Source organism: Mastomys coucha, unplaced genomic scaffold, assembly GCF_008632895.1.
Source record: "Mastomys coucha isolate ucsf_1 unplaced genomic scaffold, UCSF_Mcou_1 pScaffold18, whole genome shotgun sequence".
NCBI lineage: Eukaryota > Metazoa > Chordata > Mammalia > Rodentia > Muridae > Mastomys > Mastomys coucha.
The window spans coordinates 98,291,650-98,315,232 of record NW_022196900.1 but is presented as its reverse complement, the minus strand read 5'-3'; the positions used below and the strand labels follow the sequence as shown (position 1 = coordinate 98,315,232).

Genomic DNA, 23,583 nt, shown 5'->3' with positions numbered 1-23,583 from the left:
AAGAGCCTGGGCCTTGGGATGAGATGGATTTCCAGTCTAGGACAAAAAGCATCTCCCATTTCCTGTGACAGGGCTGCGACTGTGTCGGTCCCCCACAGGAGTCTTATCAGTTCTTGAGGTCAGTGTCCTCGGCCTCCTTTAGTGTCCCTGTAGGCTGGAAGGGCCACTAAACTGGTGGCAGATACAGTTCCATGTCCTGGTCCAGACCGAGTTCTTGCTCCTGTTCCTCCTTCAGTCTGACAGATTTCCTCAGGACTTTATTTTTTTCTGAGTCAAACTGGTCTCAGACTCTCAGCAGAGAATGGCCTCAACCTTCTAATCCTCCTGCCTCTACCTCAGAGTGCTGGGATCACACAGGCATGTGCATGCTTAATTTGTATGTAATGCAGGAAGTTGAAGCCAGGGCTTCATGCATGCTGGGTAGACACTCTATGAGCTGCGCCACACAGGCGCAGTCTTGAGATACAGTGTCAATAACCGGGTCAGGAGCCTAAAACCTGCAGCCCTCTAGCCAGGCAGTGGTGGCGCACACCTTTAATCCCAGCACTCGGGAGGCAGAGACAGGCAGATTTCTGAGTTCAGCCTGGTCTACAGAGTGAATTCCAGGACAGCCAGGGCTACACAGAGAAACCCTGTCTCGAAAAACCAAAACAAACAAACTAACTAACTAAAAACCAAAACCAAAAAACTGGCAGCCTTCTCAAATCTACCTCCCAAGTGTTGGGATTATAGACATGCTCCATCATGGCTAGCTCACATACCACTTTCCATTTAAGATATTTATTTTATGTGTGTGTGTATGTTCATGTGTCTACATGTATGTATGTGCACCGAGTTCATGCAGCACCCAAAGATACAAGAGGAAGGCATTGGATCTCCTGGCTGTTACAAGCCACCCAACACAAATGCTAGGAACTGAGTCAAGATCTTCTGAAAGATCAAGATGAACTCTTAGCTACTGAGTCATCTCTCCAGCCCCACGTGGTACTATATTTTTTTAAAGATTTATTTACTTATTTAATGTATATGAGTACACTGTAGCTGTCTTCAGACACACCAGAAGATCCTATTACAGATGGCTGTGAGCCATCATGTGGTTGCTGGGAATTGAACTCTGGACCTCTGGAAGAGCAACCAGTGCTCTTAACCGCTGAGCCATCTCTCCAGCTCCCACATGGCACTTCTTAATGGAAGGAAAAACACACACAGGGTGGAGGTGATTGTTATGGATATGTTCAGGAAAACACATTTTTCAGGAAACAAGAACCTGAGTGATAGCAGAAAAAATATCCCAGAGAAGCTGTCAAAAAAGCTCAACCATTAAAAGTGTTTGTCCTTTTCGCAGAGGACCCAGGTTCAGTTCCCTGAATCCCATGGTGGTTAACAACCTTCTGCAACTCTAGTTCCATGGGATCAGATACCTTCTTCTGGACATCAGCAGATACAGCAGATACATGGTATACAGACAAACAGACATACAGGCAGAACACTATACACTTAAACACACACACACACACACACACACACACACACACGATCTCCCGTCATTCAAAGCTCCAAAGCTTCACCTCAGCTGATTCTTTTTGTTTGTTTGTTTTTGGTTTGGTTTGTTTTGGTTTTTTCTAGACAGGGTTTCTCTGTGTAGCTCTGGCTGTCCTGGAACTCAGTCTGTAGACCAGACTGGCCTTGAACTCAGAAATCTGTCTGCCTCTGCCTCTCAAGTGCTGGGATTAAAGGCGTGTGCCACCACCGCTCGGTCAGCTGATTCTTGAAAACCCTCCTGCATCTGCCTAACTCACTCTGGTTATCTTAGACCTGCTCTGCTTTAGGGAGCATTGTGTTTTACCTAACAACATCCTCATCTCCCTTTCCCTGACCGAGTCCATTAAAACTCATTGAAAATGCGAAAACACCTGCATTTCCAGCCTCTCTTAGAGCTACTTGACACAGGTCTGTCCAATAAGTATAAGCCAAAAATCTGATAACGGATTTCTAGGCAATCTCCAGCCTTGACAAGAAAATAACTCATGGTGTGGAGGCTCCAGCCACACTTCGATCTTTGGGGAAAGGCCAAAGGAATTTTTCTATCCTTAGAGGCAGGTGAAAGTACTGGCCCTTGTACTGTTGACTCAATGAACCAGAACGGCTGCCCGTCCGGCCCTTAGCCCATGAGAAAACAAACCTTTTATTTGTCAAAGCCCCAGATAACATCTATCAACTTAAGTTCAGAAAGCTAAGACTTCCTTTGGAGTAGTAGAAACAGCAATTCGGGTGTGACGGGTTCATAGAATGCAGAGTCAAGGTTGCAAAGAAAGAAGGCAGGGAAAATTTGACCTGAAATGAGTGAGGGGAATAACTCCATTGAAACTGGGAAAGAATTGGAGTCATATGAAAGGCTCTATGTGACTGATGCTTTCAAACCAGCATGGTGGCACATCCCTTTAATCCTAGCACTTGGGAGGCAGAGGCAGGTGGGTCTCTCTGAGTTTAAGACCAGCTGCTCTACATAGTAAGTGCTAGGGCCACACAGTGAGGGTTGGGCTGCTGGAGTGATGGCTCAGCAGATAAGAGCACTGGCTGCCCTTCCAGGGGTTAGATCCAAGTTTAGTTCCCAGCATCCATACCTCAGCTCACAGCTATCAGTGACTCCAGAGCCAGGGAATCTGATATCCTTTGCCTCCTCCTGCACAGATGAACATGCAGGCAATACACACATACCTAGGACAGGGTTTCTCTCTGTAGACCAGGCTGCTCTGGAACTCACAGAGATCCTCCTCCTTAGGCCTCCTCTCAAGTTCTGGGATTAAAGACATGCACTGCCACTGTCTGGTTTAAAGTTTTAAATTTCTTCCTTTTTTTTTTTTAAAAAAAGATTTATTTATTTATTTTATGTATACGAGTATACAGAGTAGCTGTACAGATAGTTGTGAGCCTTCATCTGGTTGTTGGGAATTGATTTTACATATATATTTTTGTTCGTTTGTTTGTTTGTTGTTTTTTTTTCCGAGACAGGGTTTCTCTGTGTAGCCCTGGCTGTCCTGGAACCCACTCTGTAGATCAGGCTGGCCTCGAACTCAGAAATCCACCTGCCTTTTGGAAATTGATTTTTAGGACCTCTACTCACTCCGGTCTACCACATTTGCTCATTCCCTGCTCGTTCAGGCCCAAAGATTGATTGATTGATTGATTGATTGATTGATTGATTGATTTTGGTTTTTCGAGACAGGGCCAAAGATTTATTTATTATTATAAATAAGTACACTGTAACTGTCTTCAGATACCCTAGAAAAGGGCGTCAGATCTCATTATGGGTGGTTGTGAGCCACCATATGGTTGCTGGGATTTGAACTCGGGACCTTTGGAAGAGCAGCCAGTGCTCTTACTCCCTGAGCCATCTCACCAGCCCTAAGTTTTAAATTTCTAAAGGAACAATTCATACCACAATGAACATCTTGATGCCTGCTAACTGTGTAGGCACAAAGTGAGGTGACTTGAGTTTACATCCTGCGGGGCATCTGGCCTCCTCAGAAACCTTAGGTTTCCTAACTCCATTTTGAAAAGCTCTCTAGCTGACATTTTCCTTGAAACTTTCTTTTCATTTTGCACAGCAGCTGGGCTTTCTTTCACTGATCCTCGATTCCAGCACCATCCTGTGGTCCCAGCTTCTCCACTTCTGTCTTTGTAAAGGTCTGCACCTAGAAATTCTGTCTTTTCTGCAAACAAACTGAAGTTCTTGCAGCATACACAGCTATCCTGCTTCCTATTTCCTTCCTGTTCTGTTGGAGGAGGCTCCTCAAGCCACAGAGCCAGGAGTAGAAATCCTTGTGTTTAGCCAGGCAGTGGTGACTCATGCCTTTAATCCCAGCACTTGGGAGGCAGAGGCAGGCAGATTTCTGAGTTCGAGGCCAGCCTGGTCTACAGAGTGAGTTCCAGGACAGCCAGGACAGAGAAACCCTGTCTTGAAAAAAACCAAAAAAGAGAAAAAAAAAGAAATTCTTGTGTTTGTAGTGATCCTGCAGTCTCTGCTCCTTGATATGCTATTTCTCCAATGGTGAAATAAACCAATTCAAGACAGATTAACTTGTAGAAATGTGGGTTTGCTGGGAAGATTCTGTCAGGAGGACCAGTTCACTGGCCCCAAGGAAGGAGGCCATATTAGTTGCCATGGAAAGAGAAAGAGAAGAGGGAAAAGAAAGAAAAAGTACACACAGAGAGACAGAGACAAAGAGAGAGAGAGAGAGAGAGAGAGAGAGAGAGAGAGAGAGAGAGAGAGAGAGAGAGAGAGAGAGAGAGCAAAATGATATCTGGATTAAACAGGGAAGAGCCCAGCCCTGCCAGGTAGGGACAGAGGAATGCCAGGAGAACCTTGAGCTTTGAACCCAGGTCAGCTTTGATATGTACAATGCTCACCTCAGCCCCTAATCTAGGTCCAGAAACCAAACACTCCTGAGTGCTGGGATTACAAACGTGGACCACCCTAGTGAGCCCAGGAGGAGTTTTGGATTTTTATCATTCTTACTTTACACCTTGCCATCTATATCTTCTTATGAATTAGGTGGACGCTAAAATAACAATTATTTACCAAGTACTGTCTTTGTGTAGGGCTGAAGTTGAGCTTGGGCACGGTAGGCAAGATGTCAACAAGGTATTTAGCAACACCATTAAAGTCAATTGTTCAGAGTAGAACACTTGTAATCCAGGCAGGCTTCAAATTTGCCAGCCTTCTGTTCACCCTCCTGAGTAGTTGGGACTACAGGTTGGCGCTACCAGTCCCAGTATGCGGAGTAAATTCTGAACCGTACCCAGTAAAGGCCCTGTGCTGGATGCAGTCTGAGAGTGAGAGAACTAAGAAGAACTGAGCGGTGTGTGTCTGCCAGCGCAGAGGCGCACTGCACTGGGCCCCCGCAGGCTGGGATGAGCCCCCGAGCACAGCAGAGTAATGATTTGGGTTTTCGCCCTGCATCCATTACCGAGAGGAAACCGAGTTAATATGACTGAAATGACAACTTCCATTTCGAAAACTCAGTTTTAGAAAGATGTGCTTAATTAAGTCTCCCATAGCCGATAGAGAGTCCAGGGTGAGGCATTCGTGTCTTTCATCCATTTTTCTAGGTGCACGTCAAGGGCACAGTAGGTGCATGTTGGATGAATAACTGGGATTGGGATCCTGGAGTAACTCCCGAGCTCAAGTATGAAATCAGCCAACCGTGGGGTTCCCCCACCCCCGCATTCCCCATCCCTCCCTCCCTCCCTCCAGCTCCCCAGCCCCGCCCCACACCCGGGCGTCGCGAAGGCGCCCGCAGCCTGGCGCGCTTTACGGCCGTCGCGTTGCGACGGGGCGGGGCGCCGGGCGGCCCGCGCGCTTGACGGCAGCGGTGGGAGGCAGGCCGGCGGGCAGACGGCCTCGCAGGCGGGTGGCGGCGGCCGCGCTGGCTGCTGAGGGCGGGAGCGAGTGAGTCACTGCGCGCGTGTAAGGGAGGGAAGGAGCGAGCGAACGAGCAGCCCGCGCCCGCCGCCCTCCCGCAGCTCTCGCCAGGCCCCCAGCCGCCGGCTGCCCTCCGCCCCGCGCCCAGGCCGGGCCGAGCCGAGCCGGGTCGGGCCCGGGCCATGCTGCTCACCGTGTACTGTGTGCGGAGGGACCTCTCCGAGGTGACCTTTTCCCTCCAGGTCGACGCCGACTTCGAGCTGCACAACTTCCGCGCGCTGTGCGAGCTCGAGTCCGGCATCCCCGCCGCCGAGAGCCAGGTAAGCCGGGGCAGCGAGCGGGGGCCTCCAGCCAGCGGCTGGGGAGCTGGGGGGCGGCGGGGGCCGAGTCCTGCAGCCGCCCGTAGATGCACCCACTGCAGCTAGAGGGGCACGTGCACGGGCCAGCAGCCCTCCCCACCTTCTGGCCCTTCGGGAGCCCTGGGTCCTCAACCGGTATCTCCTGCCTTTCCGACCAGAAATACCAGTTTGGATCACTGGGAGAAAGCTGGCCTGGGGTTCGCTTATTTGGACCGCTTCAATATGCGCAGTTTATCTGGGAGAATGCAGATTTGCGGTTGAAAGTGAGGGGAAAAAGTTTGAGACTCGCTCTTGCCATTTAACGTCTCTGGAAATGCTTCCCTACGGCTTGCGTTTGTGGTTAATTTAGTGTATATATAATATATTTTTTTTAAGTAATGGTTATGTCAACTCAGTCTGTCTGCCTCTCTCAGGCCAAAGCCCTCTTCCTTTCTGGGCCTAGTTCTGTTGGGTCAGTTCTAAAAGCTCAGTGATTTCGAAGGATATTAGCTTGAAAATGGCCTACTGTCTGAAGACCCCCACCCCCCACGCCTCCCAGGGACTCAGTGGCAAGGAGTTCAAGCCTTCTTACGTTTTAACAAGAAAATATATTCTCAAAATGCTTTGGTGTCCTTAGTACACTTCATCAAACAATAGGTGGACTAGTCTGTAACCTTTGCACTAATTCCCTAAGATTCTAACCATATGGACCCCCGCTGGGTGTAGTCTAAACATCAGAAAATTATAGGTGGCTCCCAAGGCCCCAGAATGTAAATCTTGATTTCCTCCTGCAATTATGAAATAGTTCCAGAACTGTTGCCCAACGACTACTTGTTCGGTCCTGGCTTATGGTAAACATGTGTCAATATTTTGTTCAGAAGTATGATTCCTTTACACAATGTGAACTTTAGAACCTTGGCATGCAACTCTTTCTGGAAGGATCTATTTCAGGGAAGGAGGTGTCACTCACATATGCAGTCTGGCAAAAGTTCCCCCAATTTCCGTATAAAAATTAACCCACAAAAACCTAGGACCGGGTTCCTGTTGGCCAACCTCATACTGGTGGCAGGGCAAGCTAGGACCAGCGGGTTTAGAGAAGGGAGTTGTGGTGGGTTTGACTTTTAGAGGATTAATTGATTGGGGTTTTTTGTTGTTTGTTTTGTTTTTGAGGCAGGTCTCACTATATCAAACACATTGACTCCCATGTAAACTCACAGAGATCCCAGTTGACTCTGCCTCCCAAATGCTTGGATTTAAGGCCTGAGCCATCACAACCAGCTGCTTTGGTTTTTCTTGAGACAAGATCTCAACTATGGGGCCAAGGCTGGCCTCAGACAGCAGACAGCAGGTCTCCTGCTTCAGGCTCTTGTACCGCTGGGATTACAGGAATACACAATCATGTCCAACTTCACTTTTCAGTTTTGAGGGTTTTTTCAGTTGTTGTGTGTGTGTGTGTGTGGAGGGGGGTGTTTTGATTTGTGTGTGTGTGTGTGTGTGGAGGGGGGGTGTTTTGATTTGTGTGTGTGTGTGTGTGTGTGTGTGTGTAAGGGGTGTTTTGATTACCCAAGCTATAATTGCCAGCTGATGGGGAATAATTTTAAGTTGAGTTTGTTAGTAGGACTTGAGGTCGACAGAGGTTGAAACTGTTTCTCTGCTGTTTCTCTTCCTGCATCCTGTGTACACGTTAGCCAGGCAAGCACTACCACTGGGTTACTCCCTGCCCAGCCCATGGCTCTCAGATGTCTGTAGAAAATGTTAAGTAAATTAAAGGAGATATCAGATGGAAGCATAATTGTATGGTTAAGGAGGGTTCTGCCTTCCGCCAGTCTGGGGTTTGAAGGGTACCATTGCAACAATTAGGCTAGCTCTAAGTTCTTCTCTAAGTAAATTTGGTATTTACTTTCTTCCTAACCCAAATTAGAATACAGAAACCCGGACTCCACTGGTGTTAAGCTTGTATTAAGTAGCTGTAAACAGCACCCTGTTTTTCAGGTTAGTGCTGTTGCCTCCATGTAACCTGACAACTTCGTGTCTATTTTAAGAGCTGATTTTTAAATGGGGGTCACTTGTCTAGCTCACTGGCTAGCCCCTCAGGCAGGAACAGGATCCACCCCAGACACTTGAGTCACTTCCTTTCATTGGATCATGAAAGTAAACATTATGGTCTTTTGTTTTTTGTGTTTTTTAAGTCCTAGTCATGTCTTACTTGAGCTCCCCGACCAGTTTTTGTTTTGTCCCTTCCTCTCAGCTTTCTTTCAGTCTGTTTACTTTAGTTTCTTACCTCTGTTTCTTGGCTTGGCTTTGGAGTCTTACTTTAATCACATGTGCAGAAGAAGGTTTCTGTTCTACATTTATTATTCTCATGTTACATCCAATATAGCCCCATACGGGAAGTGTTGCTCCTCCTGCTCACACACCTTAGATATACGTTCCTGTTCCGTGTATTATACATCTGTGTGCACATTCAGCTATATGGCACATAGCATGGTATACAATGTAGTATGGTACACAGCTAACAAGTATTTTATATGTGCGTATATATCAGTTACATTATATACACTAAGTAATAATGTACATTATAAATAGATGAAAATAGAATTCAAGAAAAGGTAAGCTAAGCTGAGTGGTAGTTGCATGCCTTTAATTCCAGAACTCAGGAGGCAGAGGCCAGGAGATCTCTGAGTTCAAGGTGAGCCTGGTCTACAAGTCAAGTTCCTGGACAGCCAGGGATACACAGAGAAACCCTGTGGGACTTAGGAGAGGGATGAACTAGATAGAATGTGGAAATGGGGTTCAAGAGACAAATGGGGTTCAAGAGCACTAGTTAGTTTGATAGAGACCACTTACAGAGGTGTGATTCCTAGCATCCATACAGTGGCTCACAACCATCAGTAACTCTAGTTCAGCAGGTTTCAATGCCCTCTTCTGGCCTCTGTGGGCACCAGGCATGCACATGGTACACGTGTACACGTGCAGGTGAAGTACACATAAATAAGTGTAAATTTTTTTAAAAGTTAAAAAATAAATAAAAATAAAAATGGCCACACTTTCTGTTTCCTTCCCATATCCTTGAAGGATTGCCCTGCACGTGTGTCCCTCACAGGGAGCGCTGGTTTGGAGCGCCATCTTTCATCAGCATCATTTGTGCAGGAGTCACTTGGAAAAGGTGTTAGTTTTTTAACAGCTCTAGTCTGGTTATAGTAGTTCTAATCTAATGACAATAAATTTAGAATAGAAACCATCTTCACTTGTACTGCAATCAAACCTGCTCCCTCTCTGAGCAAGTGTGGGCTTGGCAGCCAGGCAGGCTTGGGGTGATGCTTTGATGCAGGCTTGGCTGGGCTGGCCTCAAACAGCTATTAGGACTTAGCTTCACGTTAAATTAATGTCTTGATACTTTTGAAACATAGTTTATTTCTGTAGGTGGTGTGGAGTAGAAGCCTGTACAGATTGGAAGGACCTCCAGTGACAGGCATGTTGAAGTAGCAGCTGACAGCCGTTAGCTGTGACCCTAGACTGCCACTGTGCACACAGCCTGTCTGCTTTACAAAAATGCTGTTTTAAACCATGGAAACTGGAAGTTTCTGTGGTGGCTAGTTTTGATGTGTGTATTTCCTTAAGTAATCCCCCCCCCCCTTTTTTTGGTTTCTTTCTGGTAAATGCTGAATAGTCATGATAGAAAGGTTGTAACACAGAAAAGAATAAAGACTGCTACCACCCACTTATTCCTCATAACCCAGGGAGAATTGCACATTGAAGTGTTAGTTTGGTTTTGGTTATTTTTTTTGTTTGATATTTGAGACTGACAGTTCAAGGCCAGCCTGGACTCAATTTTAGGTTTCAGGCCAGCCAAGGGTGCGTAGTAAGAACTTGTCTCAGCTGGGCGGAGGTGGCACATGCCTTTAATCCCAGCACTTGGGAGGCAGAGGCAGGCAGATTTCTGAGTTCGAGGCCAACCTGGTCTATAGAGTGAGTTCCAAGACAGCCAGGGCTATACAGAGAAACCCTGTCTCAAAAAACTGGGGAAAAAAAAAAAAAAGAACTTGTCTCAGAAAAGCAAAACAGAAGTTTTTGTTGGGGTGCTGATCATGGTGGCTCACACTGTTAATTCCAGCACTAGGTAGGCAGACTCAGGTGGAGCTCTAAGAACTAGGCTAGCCTGGTCTATATAGGAAACCTTGTTTCAGAAAAATAAGATGGACCGGGTTGGGGATAGCTCTGGTAGAGCACTTGCCTGCTATGCATTGGATCCCCAGCACTTGTCAAGAGAAACAACAGCGTTAGCTCCCTAGCCCCGAGTCCGTGGACACTCCTTCAGATACCAGGAAACTTTTGGTTTGGTTTGCTTTTCCAGATAGGGTTTCTCTGTGTAGCCCTGGCTTTTCTTGGACTCTCTCTGTAGACCAGGCTGGTCTTAAACTCACAGAGATCTGCCTCCCAAGTGCTGGAATTAAAAGTGTGAACCTCCACACTCTGGGATACTAGAAGACATTTGATGTCATGCTTAAAGATTTTGGAGCTGTATTAGTGATATTAATAAGTCTGTTGCTAGATGTTGATGAAGGTTGGAATTGTGTCTCTAGAATGTTCCCCTGGTACCACTTCTGCAGGTTTATACCTGAATAGTAGATTTCTCTAGTATGCTGTTCTGAATGGCAGAGCTCAGGGTGTCCGTACTCCCTTTTGAGGGGTAACAGATGTGGTAAGAGCTGTGCCAGAGCCATCACCAGCTTGCCTTTTGTTTAGCTAATAGAGACGTGAAGTCCTTGATCTAGGCATAGTCATGTTAAGTTGGAAGGTGACGGGGTGTGTTTGAGACAGTTTGTCATATAGCCCAGGCTAACCTTGAGCCACTAATCCTGCCTCTGCTTCCCAAGTACTGGGATTGCAGGCAGACCTAAGGGTGATTTACATAAGGACTTAAGATGAAAAGTTACTGCCTTCCTTGAACTATTTTGAGCGAGGGTCTCAGTAGCCCAGCCTGGCCTTAACCCCACTCTAAATGTTGGGATTACAGTATATGTCTCCACATCTTGGTTACTTGGCTGATTTTGGTTCTCGGGAGTATTTTTTTCTACCCAGTGTGATGGCTAAATTTTGTTGTCACCACAACTGAATTAGCCTTCCCAGGGGATCAGTGAAACACACCTCCACGTGTGCCTATTACAGCATTTTCAGAGACAATTGCATCATGGGGCTCTGACCTAACCCATGAATTAACCAATCCTTTGATGAATTCATAATAAAATGGAATTATTGGGAGGTAGTGAAGATGGGGCCTGGTTGGAGAAAGAGGGTCATTGAAAGTCTATCCTTGGGATGTGTCTTCCTGGGGCCTCTTCTCTGATTTCTGGTGTGCCCCAGTGTGAATAGTTCTTTGCTTTCCCCTTCTGACCACAATCCAAATCCTTTGAAATCAGGACTAAACAAAGGTCAGTGCCCAAGTAACTAATCCATCCATTTTGAGATTGGGTGAGGTATTCCATAATTTGTCCATGCCTGATGACAGTGACTGTCTGGAACTTACTACTTCCTTGCTGATCATGACTGTCTCCATCATACTCCTCTCCTTTTCTCCTCTCTTTTTTTTTTTTTGAGACAGGATTTTCTATGTAGCCCAAGACTGTCCTGGAGTTCTGTGTAAACCAGGTTGGCCTCAAACTCTGAGAGATCCAGGGATCTGCCTACCTCTGACTCCCGAATGCTGGGATTAAAGGTGAATGCTATTACATTCAGTTTCAGTTTCCACACTTGGTTTCAGTTGCCACACTTTAAAAAAAGAAGAAACTGGGGGCTGGGGAGCTAGCTCAGCAGTCAGGAACACACTGGCTTCTCTTGCTAAAGGCTGGGTTCGGTTCCCAGCATCCAAATGGTGGCTCACTAACATTTGTAATTCCAGTTTTAGAGAATCTGACACTCTTGTGGTCTCCATAGGCACCAGGCATGCAAGCGATATACATAATATACATGCAGGTAAAATGCTAATATACTTATAGGTGATTATACATACATACTTTACGGTTGGTATATACATGCATGCAGATGAGGACACATATATGCAGGTGAGATACACATATAAATGCAGGTAAGAGGTTCATATGAGTAAAAAATTCTAAAAATAGGTACAAAAGGAAGAAATGGGCCAACCAAGAAGACACTAGGCATTGCAGGATCTCTTTCCCTCTCTCCTGCCTTGCCGCGTCCTTTGCAGTGTTGCACCATTGAGCGACATTACCCCACCTCACCATTGAGCGACATCACCCCATCCCCAGTGTTAATTGATGGTTAGACTAGCAGTTGTGTATGTCCCATGCTCCCATACTCAGAATTGAACCAGGGCTTTGACATAGCAGGCAAGCACTGCCAGTGGAGGTGTAGATTCTTATGGTAGAGGATGACGTAGAGGCCAGTCTCTCAGGCTGCTTTGGGTGCTGTAAAAGTATATAATTTTTAATGTTGAGCATATAGAACTCCAGTTTCAGTTCTCTCTCTAAATTCCCCCCCAACCCCCCTTCTTTTCAGTTTTTCCAGACAGGGTTTCTCTGTATAGCCCTGGCTGTCCTGGAACTCACTCTGTAGACCAGGCCGGCCTCAAACTCAGAAATCCGCCTGCTTCTGCCTCCCAAGCACTGGGATTAAAGGCGTGCGCCACCATTACCTGGCCAGTTTCAGTGCTCTTAATGGCTGTGTGACCTCTCTGTCTTCTGGTCCATAAAATTGGACAAATGATCCCTGTTAAAATGATTGTCATCCAGTGAAACAGCGTGAGAGTTAACTGGGAGAATAGGGACTTGGCATGTTAGCCCAGTAGAGCCTCATGAAGTGGTAGCAGGGTGTTCTTTTTTAGTTTGGATGTTCATGTTGTGTCCCACTGGAAGAGGACCCATGGGCTCTTCCATGCCAGGCAGATGCTTTCCCATTGCACCACAGCCTCAGACTCTGAAGTGTTCTTATCTTCCTGAGTTTGGTTCTTTATAAATAAGTACATGTTCTAGTAAGAATGTCTAGTGTGTCTGTCTGCCTTGGGAGACGAGCCGTGTGTCTTTAAATATACTGACAGCTGACTCTGCCCCTGAGAAGCTAGAGTAGGCCACAGGCTATCAGTGACCTCCTCACAGTGCTCAGTGGTTTTGGTGCCACCCAGATGCACACACCCAGGTACAGCCTCTGCTCTGGTTTGTGGTTGCTTTCTATTTAGCCTGACAAGTTATTTGTAGCACAACTTTCTCTTTGTATTACCAAAGAGAAAAAGAGTCTGTTGTTTATTACCTTAAGTATGAGATCTACACTATATGTAAGTGCTAGGACAGATTTTTGATTTTTAGAGTTTCTCTGTGTAATAGCCCTGGCTGTCCTGGACTTGAATTGTACACCAGGTTGGCTTCAGAGTCACAGAGATTCACCTGGTTGCAGTCATTTTTAATCATGTATAAAACTTGTAAAATTGGGGGGCTGGTGAGATGGCTCAACGGGTAACAGCGCTGACAGCTCTTTCGAAGGTCCTAAGTTCAATTCCAGCAACCACATGGTGGCTCACAACCATCTGTAATGGGATGGTTATTATTACATATAATAATAATAAATAAATCTTAAAAAAAACTTGTAAAGTTGGACAGACAAGTTCTATTCTCTTGTCTCTGGAAGGATTCAGGGTTTTTTGTTTGTTTGTTTGTTTGTTTGTTTGTTTTTGTTTTTTTGTTTTTTTTGTTTTTCTAGACAGGGTTTCTCTGTGTATCCCTGGCTGTCCTGGAACTCACTCTGTTGACCAGGCTGGCCTTGAACTCAGGAATCCACCTGCCTCCGCCTCCCAAGTGCTGGGATTAAAGGCGTGCGCCACCGCCGCCCAGCTGAAGGATTCCGTTTTGAATCCTTTTGCCCCTTCAGCACAGACTTGGGAGCAGAGTGACAGTGAATGGTCAGAGTGGCTGTGCAGGTGCTGTGTGCTCTGTGCCCAGAGAGCACATGAATGGAACAAGGAGGCCTGGCGGAGAGCTCAGTGGTAGACAAGTTGCCTACCAGGTACAAGGTAGGGCTTAGTGTGGAAAAAGAGCTAGAAGGGACATCTGTTGTGATCAGTCCTGGTGGCCTGCTGGACACAAGAAATTTGACTCTTGGCCCAACTAGTGACAGGCCCCCCTCCCAGAGTTCCTGGCTGAGTTAATACCCAGCTCAGGTTGCTCAGTTAGCTTGTGACCCAGTGCAGAGGGAGAAAGCTGTGGCTCAAGCCCCAGTCTGTTCTGTGGACTACATGATGACACAGGGACCACCTCTCATCTGTATGTGGCTAAGTCAGTGTGCTGCTGTGTGTTCTGTCCCTTCTTCCCCTCATACTGCTCTCTGCTGTTGTGTTGGACATAGAAAGTTTTTTTTTTTTTAATTTTTTTAAAGATTTTATTATTATATGTAAGTACACTATTGCTGTTTTCAGACATACCAGAAGAGGACATCAGATCTCATTACGGATGGGTATGGGCTACCAGGTGGTTGCTGGGATTTGAATTCATGACCTCCAGAAGAGCAGTCGGTGCTCTTAACTGCTGAGCCATTTCTCCAGCCTCTGAAAGTATTTCTGTTAATAATACTTAGCTCACATGCGTTCTTTCCTATTTATATTTCACAAGCATGAGGACAGTAAATAAGCCTTGGTGATGAAGAGAAAGGCCTGTGAGCTCACCTACGTGCTTACTGCATGCTAGTCAGCTACCACCGGTGGGGGATGTTTGTTTTACAGTTGAAAAACATGATGATCTTTTTATCCTGAATTTGTTTTTGTTTTTTTATAAATTTTTTACTTTTTATTATAAATGAGTACACTGTAGCTGTCTTCAGATACACCAGAAGAGGCATCAGATCTCATTACAGATGGTTGTGAGCCATCATGTGGTTGCTGGGATTTGAACTCACGACCTTCAGAAGAGCAGGCGGTGCTCTTACCCGCTGAGCCATCTCACCAGCCCCTGAATTTGTTTATGATCATTTGTCAGATGATTTGTTTTTAAATTATTGATTTGTTGATTGACTGATTGAGAACTTAATCTTTGAGTACTGTGCTTCATCATTTCTTCCTCTCCACCATTCGTGACCTGTTTTTTTGGTTTTTCAAGACAGGGTTTCTCTGTGTAGCCCTGGATATCCTGGAACTCACTCTGTAGACCAGGCTGGCCTCCAACTCAGAAATCCGCCTGCCTCTGCCTCCCAAGTGCTGGGATTAAAGGCGTGCGCCACCACTGCTCGGCCATGACCTGTTTTATAATTATTGTTGTTGCATGTGTACTGGATTTTAGTAACTGGTACTAGCCTGGTACTGGAGACAGTTTTTTCTGCCTTGGCTTCCCAGTATTGCATGTTCCAGAACATACCCAGATTATGTCATTCCTGTTTCCCTGGTTGCTCAGAATGAAAGCTAAGTAAGACTCCCTACTGTATGACCCCATCCACCCTTTACCTGAACAGACTTGTGGGCATTCGTTTTATAACAGGCCTGTCCTAAGCTCTGTGATGGCGGCTGAACCAGATCGTGGTTCCATAGCCTACATTTCATGTGAGCAGAGACTGAGGAGCAGATCACCGTGTAGCATACTAGATGAGGAAAGTCTAGTCTGCTTCAAAGTACATTGTGTTGTTAGGATGCAACCCGGGCTCGGGTGGAAGAGAAATGCCGAGTCGTTTACACTCATAGCCCATGTCCTGGGTACACTTTACATGTGGCTTTAGGGAAGAGCACTAAAGGGTAACAAATCACCTGAGAGCATGTGTGTCATTGGAACAACAGTAGGGTGAGGTCAGAAGCAACCCCAGACAAAGGCCCACAGGCTTTCATATAGGGAATGGGGGTGGGGTGGGCATAGGGGATGCAGTGGTTACTCTCTAGAGGGATTAGGTAATCTGAAATTTAATTGGTGGGTGTTAGGGGGTCAGAGGTCATCAGTGTTCTGCATTCCTATGTCGCGAACATTTGACTATAGGATGAGATTGGGCTGCCCAGCACAGATGGCCTATTCTGGGGTAAGATATTTCCCCATTTTTGTGATTATCTCCAGGCTGTTCTTTGGGAGGGGCTTTTATGATCTTGATCTGTATTTTTTGGTCTGTCCCTCGAGCTGGTATCTTATGCCCTAGTTTCTGGGACTTACAGTCTGTTCCTAGAACTGGTGCCTTACAGCCTTTCCTTAAATGGCTGGTCTTTAAATGGAGACAGATGGGGTTTATGTTGTCCTTTCATAGTAGGAAACAGGCAGGACTTTGGATTTCATTCTAGGCATGACGGAAACCCATGAGAGGGACTTGGCAGGAAGTATGATGAAGAGGAAAAGTGTTGCCATGTTGCCTCTTCATACTTGATGCCTCTGGATCTTCCCTTGCAGATTGTCTACGCAGAGAGACCTCTCACGGACAACCATAGGTCACTGGCTTCCTACGGTTTAAAAGATGGTGATGTCGTAATTCTACGACAGAAGGAGAATGCAGACCCTCGCCCTGCAGTGCAGTTCTCAAGTAAGAGCAATACTCACCATGTTCTTTCTAAGACAAGCATCAGTAGGTAGAGCAGAGAAGTTCTGTGTTAGAATCAGACTAAGGTGTAGGCCTGACCGCCTGTTGTTTAACCTTGGCAAGTCATTGGACATCTAAATCAATCTCTTCTGTAGTAAAGTAGGTGTTGTGATTAACTCAGAGCTGGCACATTGTAAGCCCTTGGTCAAGATTAGCCTATGCTGTCCTTAGTGATGGTCCCATGATATAATGTTTGTCCCTAGGAAGATCTTGGAGGCTTGGGTTAGCCTGTGCTTCCTGACTGGCTGACTACAGTGTATCTATCTAGTCATCAGCCACTTGGATCCATATTTCACTGCTCTCCTTATTTGGTTGTGGGGACGTAACTCATTCCTCTTTACCTCATGAAAAGATGAAGCTCAAGTTTAAATGATATCATCAGTTATGCAACTAGTAAGTAAAAACTGTGAGTGGAATGGGGCTTTCTGTTATCCTTCTTTTCTTTTTTAAGCTTGCTTTCTTCATTTATTAATTTATTCATTTATTTATTTAATGTGTGTGAGTACACTGTCATGTCTTCAGACACACCAGAGAGGGCATCAGATCCCATTACAGATGGTTATGAGCCACCATGTGGTTGCTGGGATTTGAACTCAGGACCCCTGGAAGAGCAGTCAGTGCTCTTAACTGCTGAGCCGTCTCTCCAGCCTTCTTTCTGTTATTTAGACTTGGCAAATTTAAGTGGTCAGAGCACCATGTTTGGGCCCCTCCCTGATACTACTAATCTTGGGTGCACCATTCAGATTGGGGAATTTCCTTCCCTTTGTAAAGATTTTTTTTTAATCATATATTTTTACAATTTACCTTTTTTCATTAATTTATTTATTTTATATCCTGATCGGTACTTCCCCTCCTTCCCTTTCCGCTCCCCCCATTCCTCCCTTCCTTTCTCCTTAGAGCAGAGGAGGCCTCCCATGGATATCAACCCGCTTCAGCATATTGAGTTGTAATAGGACTAGGTGCATCATCTTCTATGGAGGCTGGACAAGGCAGCCTAGTTACGGGAAAGAGATTCACAGACAGACAACAGCGTCAGAGACAGACCCTGTGCCTGCTGTTAGGGGTCCCCACCTGCACATCTCTTGTGTATGTGTATTGTTGGTTTTTTTGTTTTGGTCTTGTTTTGTTTTTTACTTATTCACTTGGAGATTTTTTTTTTAATGATATATTTTTGTATGGATGGATAATTTGCCTCTTTTTATGTATGCTATGTGCATGCCGTTCCTGTGGAGGCCAGAAGGGGTATCAGAGTTAGAGTTTATTAATTTTAATTGTGTGTGTGTGTGTGTGTGTGTGTGTGTGTGTGTGTGTGTGTAGGTTTATAAACACGAGTGCAGGTACCCACAGAGATGAGAGGCACCAGAGCCCCATGAATTGGAGTCATAGGTGGTTATGAGCGTACATACGTACCTGTACTGGGAAGCATCAGGAGTCCTTCTTAACCACTGGGCTATTGCTCCAGACTCCCTCTTTTGTAAGACAGATTTCCATAAGCCAGTGTGGCCTTGGAGCTTTCTGTATGACTCAAGGTGGCTGCCAGCCTCATCTCCCTGGGGGCTAGAATTACAAGCATGCACCCAAACACCCAGCCAGCCATGGCGTTCATAGTTTGGAACCTGCATTTGGATTTAGGAGGTTTCTGTGTCTCTAAAATTGCAGGACTGTGTGGGAGTGGGCACACATGTGCTTGATGCTGAGATGTGGGAGTGGGCACACATGTGCTTGATGCTGAGATGGCCTCTAGCTTCCTTTAGTTACTCCTAAAGGGGCTCCTGACTCAGTTTCCAAATCCTGATGTGGAACTATGTGAGGAAATACCTGCACACACACATGCACACACATGCGCACACATGCATGCACACACACACACACACCTGCTTCCCCCTGACATATTTTCGTGAAAATTTTCAAGTAGTATTTAGGTCTCCTGCTTTTAACGTTGATGGTAATAGGCTGACGGGTGTGTTAGGTGCTCTGTAGTGCAGCCTGGAGCACAGTGCTTCCATTCAGACAGCACCACCATCTTCAGGCACTCACTGTATTCGTTCTGGATTTCGATCCATCCCTTGGGCTTCTGCTTTAGAAAGAGCAGCCATTTGAGTTTCCAGTCAGTAAAACCAAATATTCCTCGTGTGCTTTGTGAGGTGGTGCTGGGGAGTCTGTGTTAGCTTTGCCTTGTTTGTATGTTGGTTTCTGTTTGGTTTTAGTTTCTTTTTTTTTGTTTGTTTGTTTGTTTCTGTATGGACAACATAGCCAGTGGTTGCTGTGAGGGGAGGGATTTATGTGGAGATCTGGTTTATTAACTAGACAAGTTTTTCAGAATCACTCTGATATAAATGGACTGTCAAGATGGATGTTGGGTAAAGGTTAAGTCTCTCCACCTGCAGAGACCGCCCCACCCACATGCTTTTGGCTCTTGGTAGAGCACCAGATTCCTGGAGAGCTTGCTGTTCGTTCACCTTTCCATTGGTCAAATGTTTTGTCCTATATGGCCATTCTCAGCACAAACATACTGACTGCCAACTGACATCTGAGTTACGATAGTTACTAGTTCAACCTACATGTGAGGCTGAATTTCAGAATTCCCTCTTTGTAGTTGAGATGAAGGGCTTCAGGATGAGGTTATCCCAGACTCAGGATAAGGTTGGTCATTAAGTGAGTTTTAGTGTTGAACATAATGTGGACTTTTTTTTAGGTCATTGTCTCATTCTGGCTCTAGTTTATTTTGGCTTGTCTTTTTTGGAGACAGGTTTGTCTCAAACTCCCAGTCCTCCTGTCTCAGTTACAGGCATAAGTCACCATATCTAGTGTCTTTCTTGTACGTAACATATTTATGAGATCTGTTGTTGAAGCCACATACCACATGATTCACCCATGTAAAGGATAAGATTCAGTGTGTACCCCTAATAGTCATCCACTGGCTTCCTTACACCCAGGAAGTTTGCTCTCTGCCCTTATGTTTATCTGTGAAGACTGAGGTTCTAGAATAGTCTAGAACCTGGGGTAAAAAAATCCCTACTCTTCAGTTCTTCAGTCCTGTAAAACAATTAATGTCCACTTACTTCCCACGACCATGTGTGTCTGGGATGCGTCTCCAGTGCACCCCTCTGAGCTGTGTCTCCAATGTACCCCTCTCCTCTCATATTCTTTCCTATCAATTTCCTTTTGGCGCACCCTCTTGGAGGAGGAGCAAGGAGAGCAGCAGAGTGCCAATAGTTATTGTTTGCTGCGCTTCTGTGACGGATGTGTGTGTGCTTTGTTTCTTTCTGTACTTGTTTTTATGGCATACATCATTTGGGTAAACTTGATTGATTGATCTCAACAGACTTACCCCGGATTGACTTCAGTAGCATAGCTGTGCCTGGCACATCAAACCCCCACCAGCGCCAGCTGCCCAGAACACAGGCTCAGCACTCATCTCCTGGAGAAGTAGCATCGTCTCCTCAAGGCTTAGACAACCCAGCCCTGCTCCGAGACATGCTGCTGGCCAATCCGCATGAGCTGTCCTTGCTGAAGGAGCGGAACCCACCCTTGGCAGAAGCTCTGCTCAGTGGAGATCTTGGTAAGATCTGAAGGCATGTCAGGCTGACCTGAGGGGAAGTAGTTGCCTCAGAGCAAATGTGCAAGACCTAGGCAACTGTCTTAGGCCATTGGCTCTCTGTGGTGATTCTTGGATGCTACTGGTTGGCAAGAGGTGAATTAATGTATTTTCAAAGACTAGGTTAATTGACAATAATGTTTGTATTTAATTGAGTTCATATTGACCCTGGGGAGTGGTCTTTTAGATCACCAGGGCCTCTGGCCTCCGGAGTGCTATCATCAAGGGCATGTGCCCAGCTTCTTTAAATTTCTTAATTTTCTATGTGTCTGAACATGAGGACACAGCTTACAAATAGAGGTCAGAGGACAACCTCGGGGGTCGGTCCTCATTTTCCACCTTGTTTTTTAGAGCAGCGTCTCTGTGTTTGCCAGTGTCCTACATTAACCAGGCTAGCTGCTGTATTCTGGGGATTCTCTCACCATAGGAGCACTGGCATATAGTGTGTGACTGTCTCAGCTTTTTTTACATGGGTTCTAGGGGTATGAAGTCATGGCTGGGTTTTTTTGTTTTTTTTGTTTTTTTTGGTTTTTTGGTTTTTTGAGACAGGGTTTCTCTGTAGCCCTGGCTGTCCTGGTACTCACTCTGTAGACCAGGCTGGCCTCCAACTCAGAAATCCGCCTGCCTCTGCCTCCCAAGTGCTGGGATTAAAGGTGTGCACGACCACGCCCCTCATGGATTTTTTTATAGCAGGCTGTACAGCACACACCACAGTCATAGTAGAGGTCAACTCTCAAGAGCTGGTTCTCTCCTGTCTGTCCCCTTCTGGCAGTAAGAGATTGAATTCAGATAATCAGACTGGTTCACAAGTCCCTCTACCTCCTGAGTGCTGGCATTAAAGGCATGCACCACCAAGTATGGCTTGTTCTGGGTCTTTTTTAAGTAGGGTTTGCATATATAGACCATGTGGCATCCTCAGGTATCACCCTGAGGAGTGTCATCCACTGCCTATTAGATGGTGTGTCTCCCTGGCTGTTCAGCAGTTGGGATAGGCTAGCTGGCCAGCAGGCCCCAGAGAGCCTCTTGTCTGTCTCCTAGGCACTGTAATACAAGTGTACACTGTCATTTCCAGCAGGTTTATGTAGGTTCTAGGTTTCAAACTTTGGTCCTCATGCTTGCAAGTTAAGTGTGTTGCCCATTGAAGCCATATCATCAGAAAGTTGACTGTGCTCCTTGCAGTCAGTGGTCTGCGTCCTCATTTTCAGACTATGTCTTGCATCAGAGTTTCTTTCAGTTCACCTTTTAGGTACATGGTGTTGGGAGGATTTGGGCCACGGGACATTGGCCTTGCTTAAGACAGTCAATAAAAAACCCCCTGACAGCCTCAGACCTATAGGGATCTTCCTGCCTTTGTCCCCTGAGTTTTAAAGGTGTGCACAAGCACAGCCAACTCCTAGTTTGGACACATCTACATACTGGTTTTGGTTGTATTTATGTCCTATAGTAATAGATAGCAATGCTCTCTGTCACCTTTCATGCATGTTTTCCATCAAGACCATGAAATTGTGGTAGGCTGATTTACACTTAATTTATCTGGCTTAAGGCAGACTGTAGAACAAAGGAAGTGAGCCCAGGTGAGAAAGGGATGGCACAGTGCTCTGCTTTGTTCCTGGTGGCAGGATAATGAATGCCATAGGGGAGTAGAGAAGCGGAGGCATCTCTCTGCTATACATGGCCTTGCCACACGTGGCCATATAGGGAAGCTATTGACTGAGTAGAAACAAATAATGGGAATTTCTTTTGGGGGGGGTTGAGGGGGGGCTCGAGACAGGGTTTCTCTGTATAGCCCTGGCTGTCACCTGGAACTCAGAAATCTGCCTGCCCCTGCCTCCCAAGTACTGGGATTAAAGGCATATGCCACCACTTTGTGGTGGGATTATATAATAATAATAATAATAATAATAATAGTAATAGTAATAATAATAATAATAATAGAGGGACAATAAAAGTCGCTGAGGTGGCTGATCTGGAGAGAATGAGCGAGCAGATTTGAAACCAGGTCTGACAATCCAGGTTCAACCCTTGGAACCCCAAAGATGAGGAGGAAGGACCTAACTCCTACAGATTACCTCCTCTCACCATCACTTGCTGGCTGTGGCTGCACAAACATACACATGGCTACAAACCCACAAATGTATAAGAAGAAAATCACCCCCGCTCTATAATCCTAATTGATCAAATAGTATTTGGAAGAGGGGAGATAGAATGAAGGCAGAGAGAAATGTGTTGGGGAGCGCTGTCTTGTGGAAAGGACATGGATGTTGTAGTCCAACTCAAAGCATCTGTGATTAGCTAAAAAAAAAAAAAGAAGAAGAAGAAGAAGAAAATCACCAATTCACTGTTGTGATACACCCGTTTAATCCTAGCGCTAAGGAAGCTGGAGCAGAAGTTTGAGGGCAGAATGTTAAGAAGTAGACACACATTCTTGTCTTCTGACTTTTTTTTGTTTGTTTGTTTTTGTTTTTGTTTTTCGAGACAGAGTTTCTCTGAGTAGCCCCGGCTGTCCTGGAACTCACTCGGTAGACCAGGCTGGCCTCAAACTCAGAAATCCGCCTGCCTCTGCCTCCCAAGTGCTGGGATTAAAGGCGTGCGCCACCACCGCCTGGTTTGTCTTCTGACTTTTAGGGTAAGCAGTACAAGGTTGTAGCTGTGAAGATTTTGTTCATGTATACATCTAAAATAATCCAGGGTTTCTCTGTGTAGCTCTAGCTGTCCTGGAACTTGCTCTGTAGACCAGGTTAGCCGTGAACTCAGATCTGCCTGCCTCTGCATTCCAAGTGCTGGGATTAAAATCAGATGCCACCAGTGCTTGGCTGAATAAAAACTTTTGTAAAATGTAAAATTACAGATTAAAAAAAATAAAGTGTAGACCTAAATATGCGCCCCCCCCCCATTTTTGTAGAGAAATTCTCTAGGGTCTTGGTGGAACAGCAGCAGGACCGAGCCCGGAGAGAACAAGAACGGATTCGTCTGTTTTCTGCTGACCCCTTTGATCTCGAAGCTCAGGCAAAGATAGAAGAAGATATAAGGTAAGAGCCATCAATCTAATGAGCAAGCTCATAGCATCCAAGTCATCAGGCTTTAGCTGGCTGTCTGCTTGAAGTAGCTCCCCTGTCTCCAAGTTACTGAGATAACAACCTCAGTCTTTTCTGCTTCGTTGTCCCCTCATTTTGATCCAGTATTTCAAAAAATGGCTTCCTTCTCTCAGGTTCTGTGAACTCTTCTGATTAGCAGACACAACAGCTTGTCCTAGGCCGGATGGAGGAGAAACCCCATCTGCTGAAATCAATAGACTGGCTGTGACAGACAGCTGATTTCAATCCTGATTAAACCATAGCTTGAAGGTGATTGGATTAGAGAGCTCTGCACAAGTGGCATCTGGTAGTCCAGAGTCTGTCTGCTTTCTGTTCTCCTTGCTGTCTCAGTTGTTGGATAAGCTCTTTGCCTGGCCCAGTTCCAACTCTGAGCCTCTGATACAGTGGTTCTCCGCTGGGGCTGTACTAAAAGCATGCAGTACGCTTTTAAAACTGCAGATGCTTGAGTCTTCTCTTTAGTCTGTGAGTCAGGATCTTCCAGAGTGGAGCCCAGGCAAGCGCAGTGGTGCTGACGGAGTGCTGGCTGCATCACTAGTCCTAAACAAGATGCTGTCCGAATAAAATGGCATCTGCTCC

General features: G+C 45.8%; 1 protein-coding gene across 2 annotated transcripts in view; it reads left to right on the top strand.

Moving 5' to 3' along the window:
• The first annotated feature begins 5,370 nt into the window (after positions 1-5,370).
• Positions 5,371-23,583, top strand: part of LOC116096966 (protein DDI1 homolog 2) — a 39,659-nt gene continuing 21,446 nt past the window's right edge. For both annotated transcript variants that reach the window (XM_031379348.1, XM_031379350.1), the window contains exons 1-4: positions 5,371-5,745; positions 16,128-16,257; positions 19,640-19,876; positions 22,815-22,941. In XM_031379348.1, the coding sequence (XP_031235208.1) occupies positions 5,608-5,745; positions 16,128-16,257; positions 19,640-19,876; positions 22,815-22,941 (632 nt within the window). In that variant the 5' untranslated portion in view covers positions 5,371-5,607. The remainder of the gene's footprint in view (positions 5,746-16,127; positions 16,258-19,639; positions 19,877-22,814; positions 22,942-23,583) is intronic.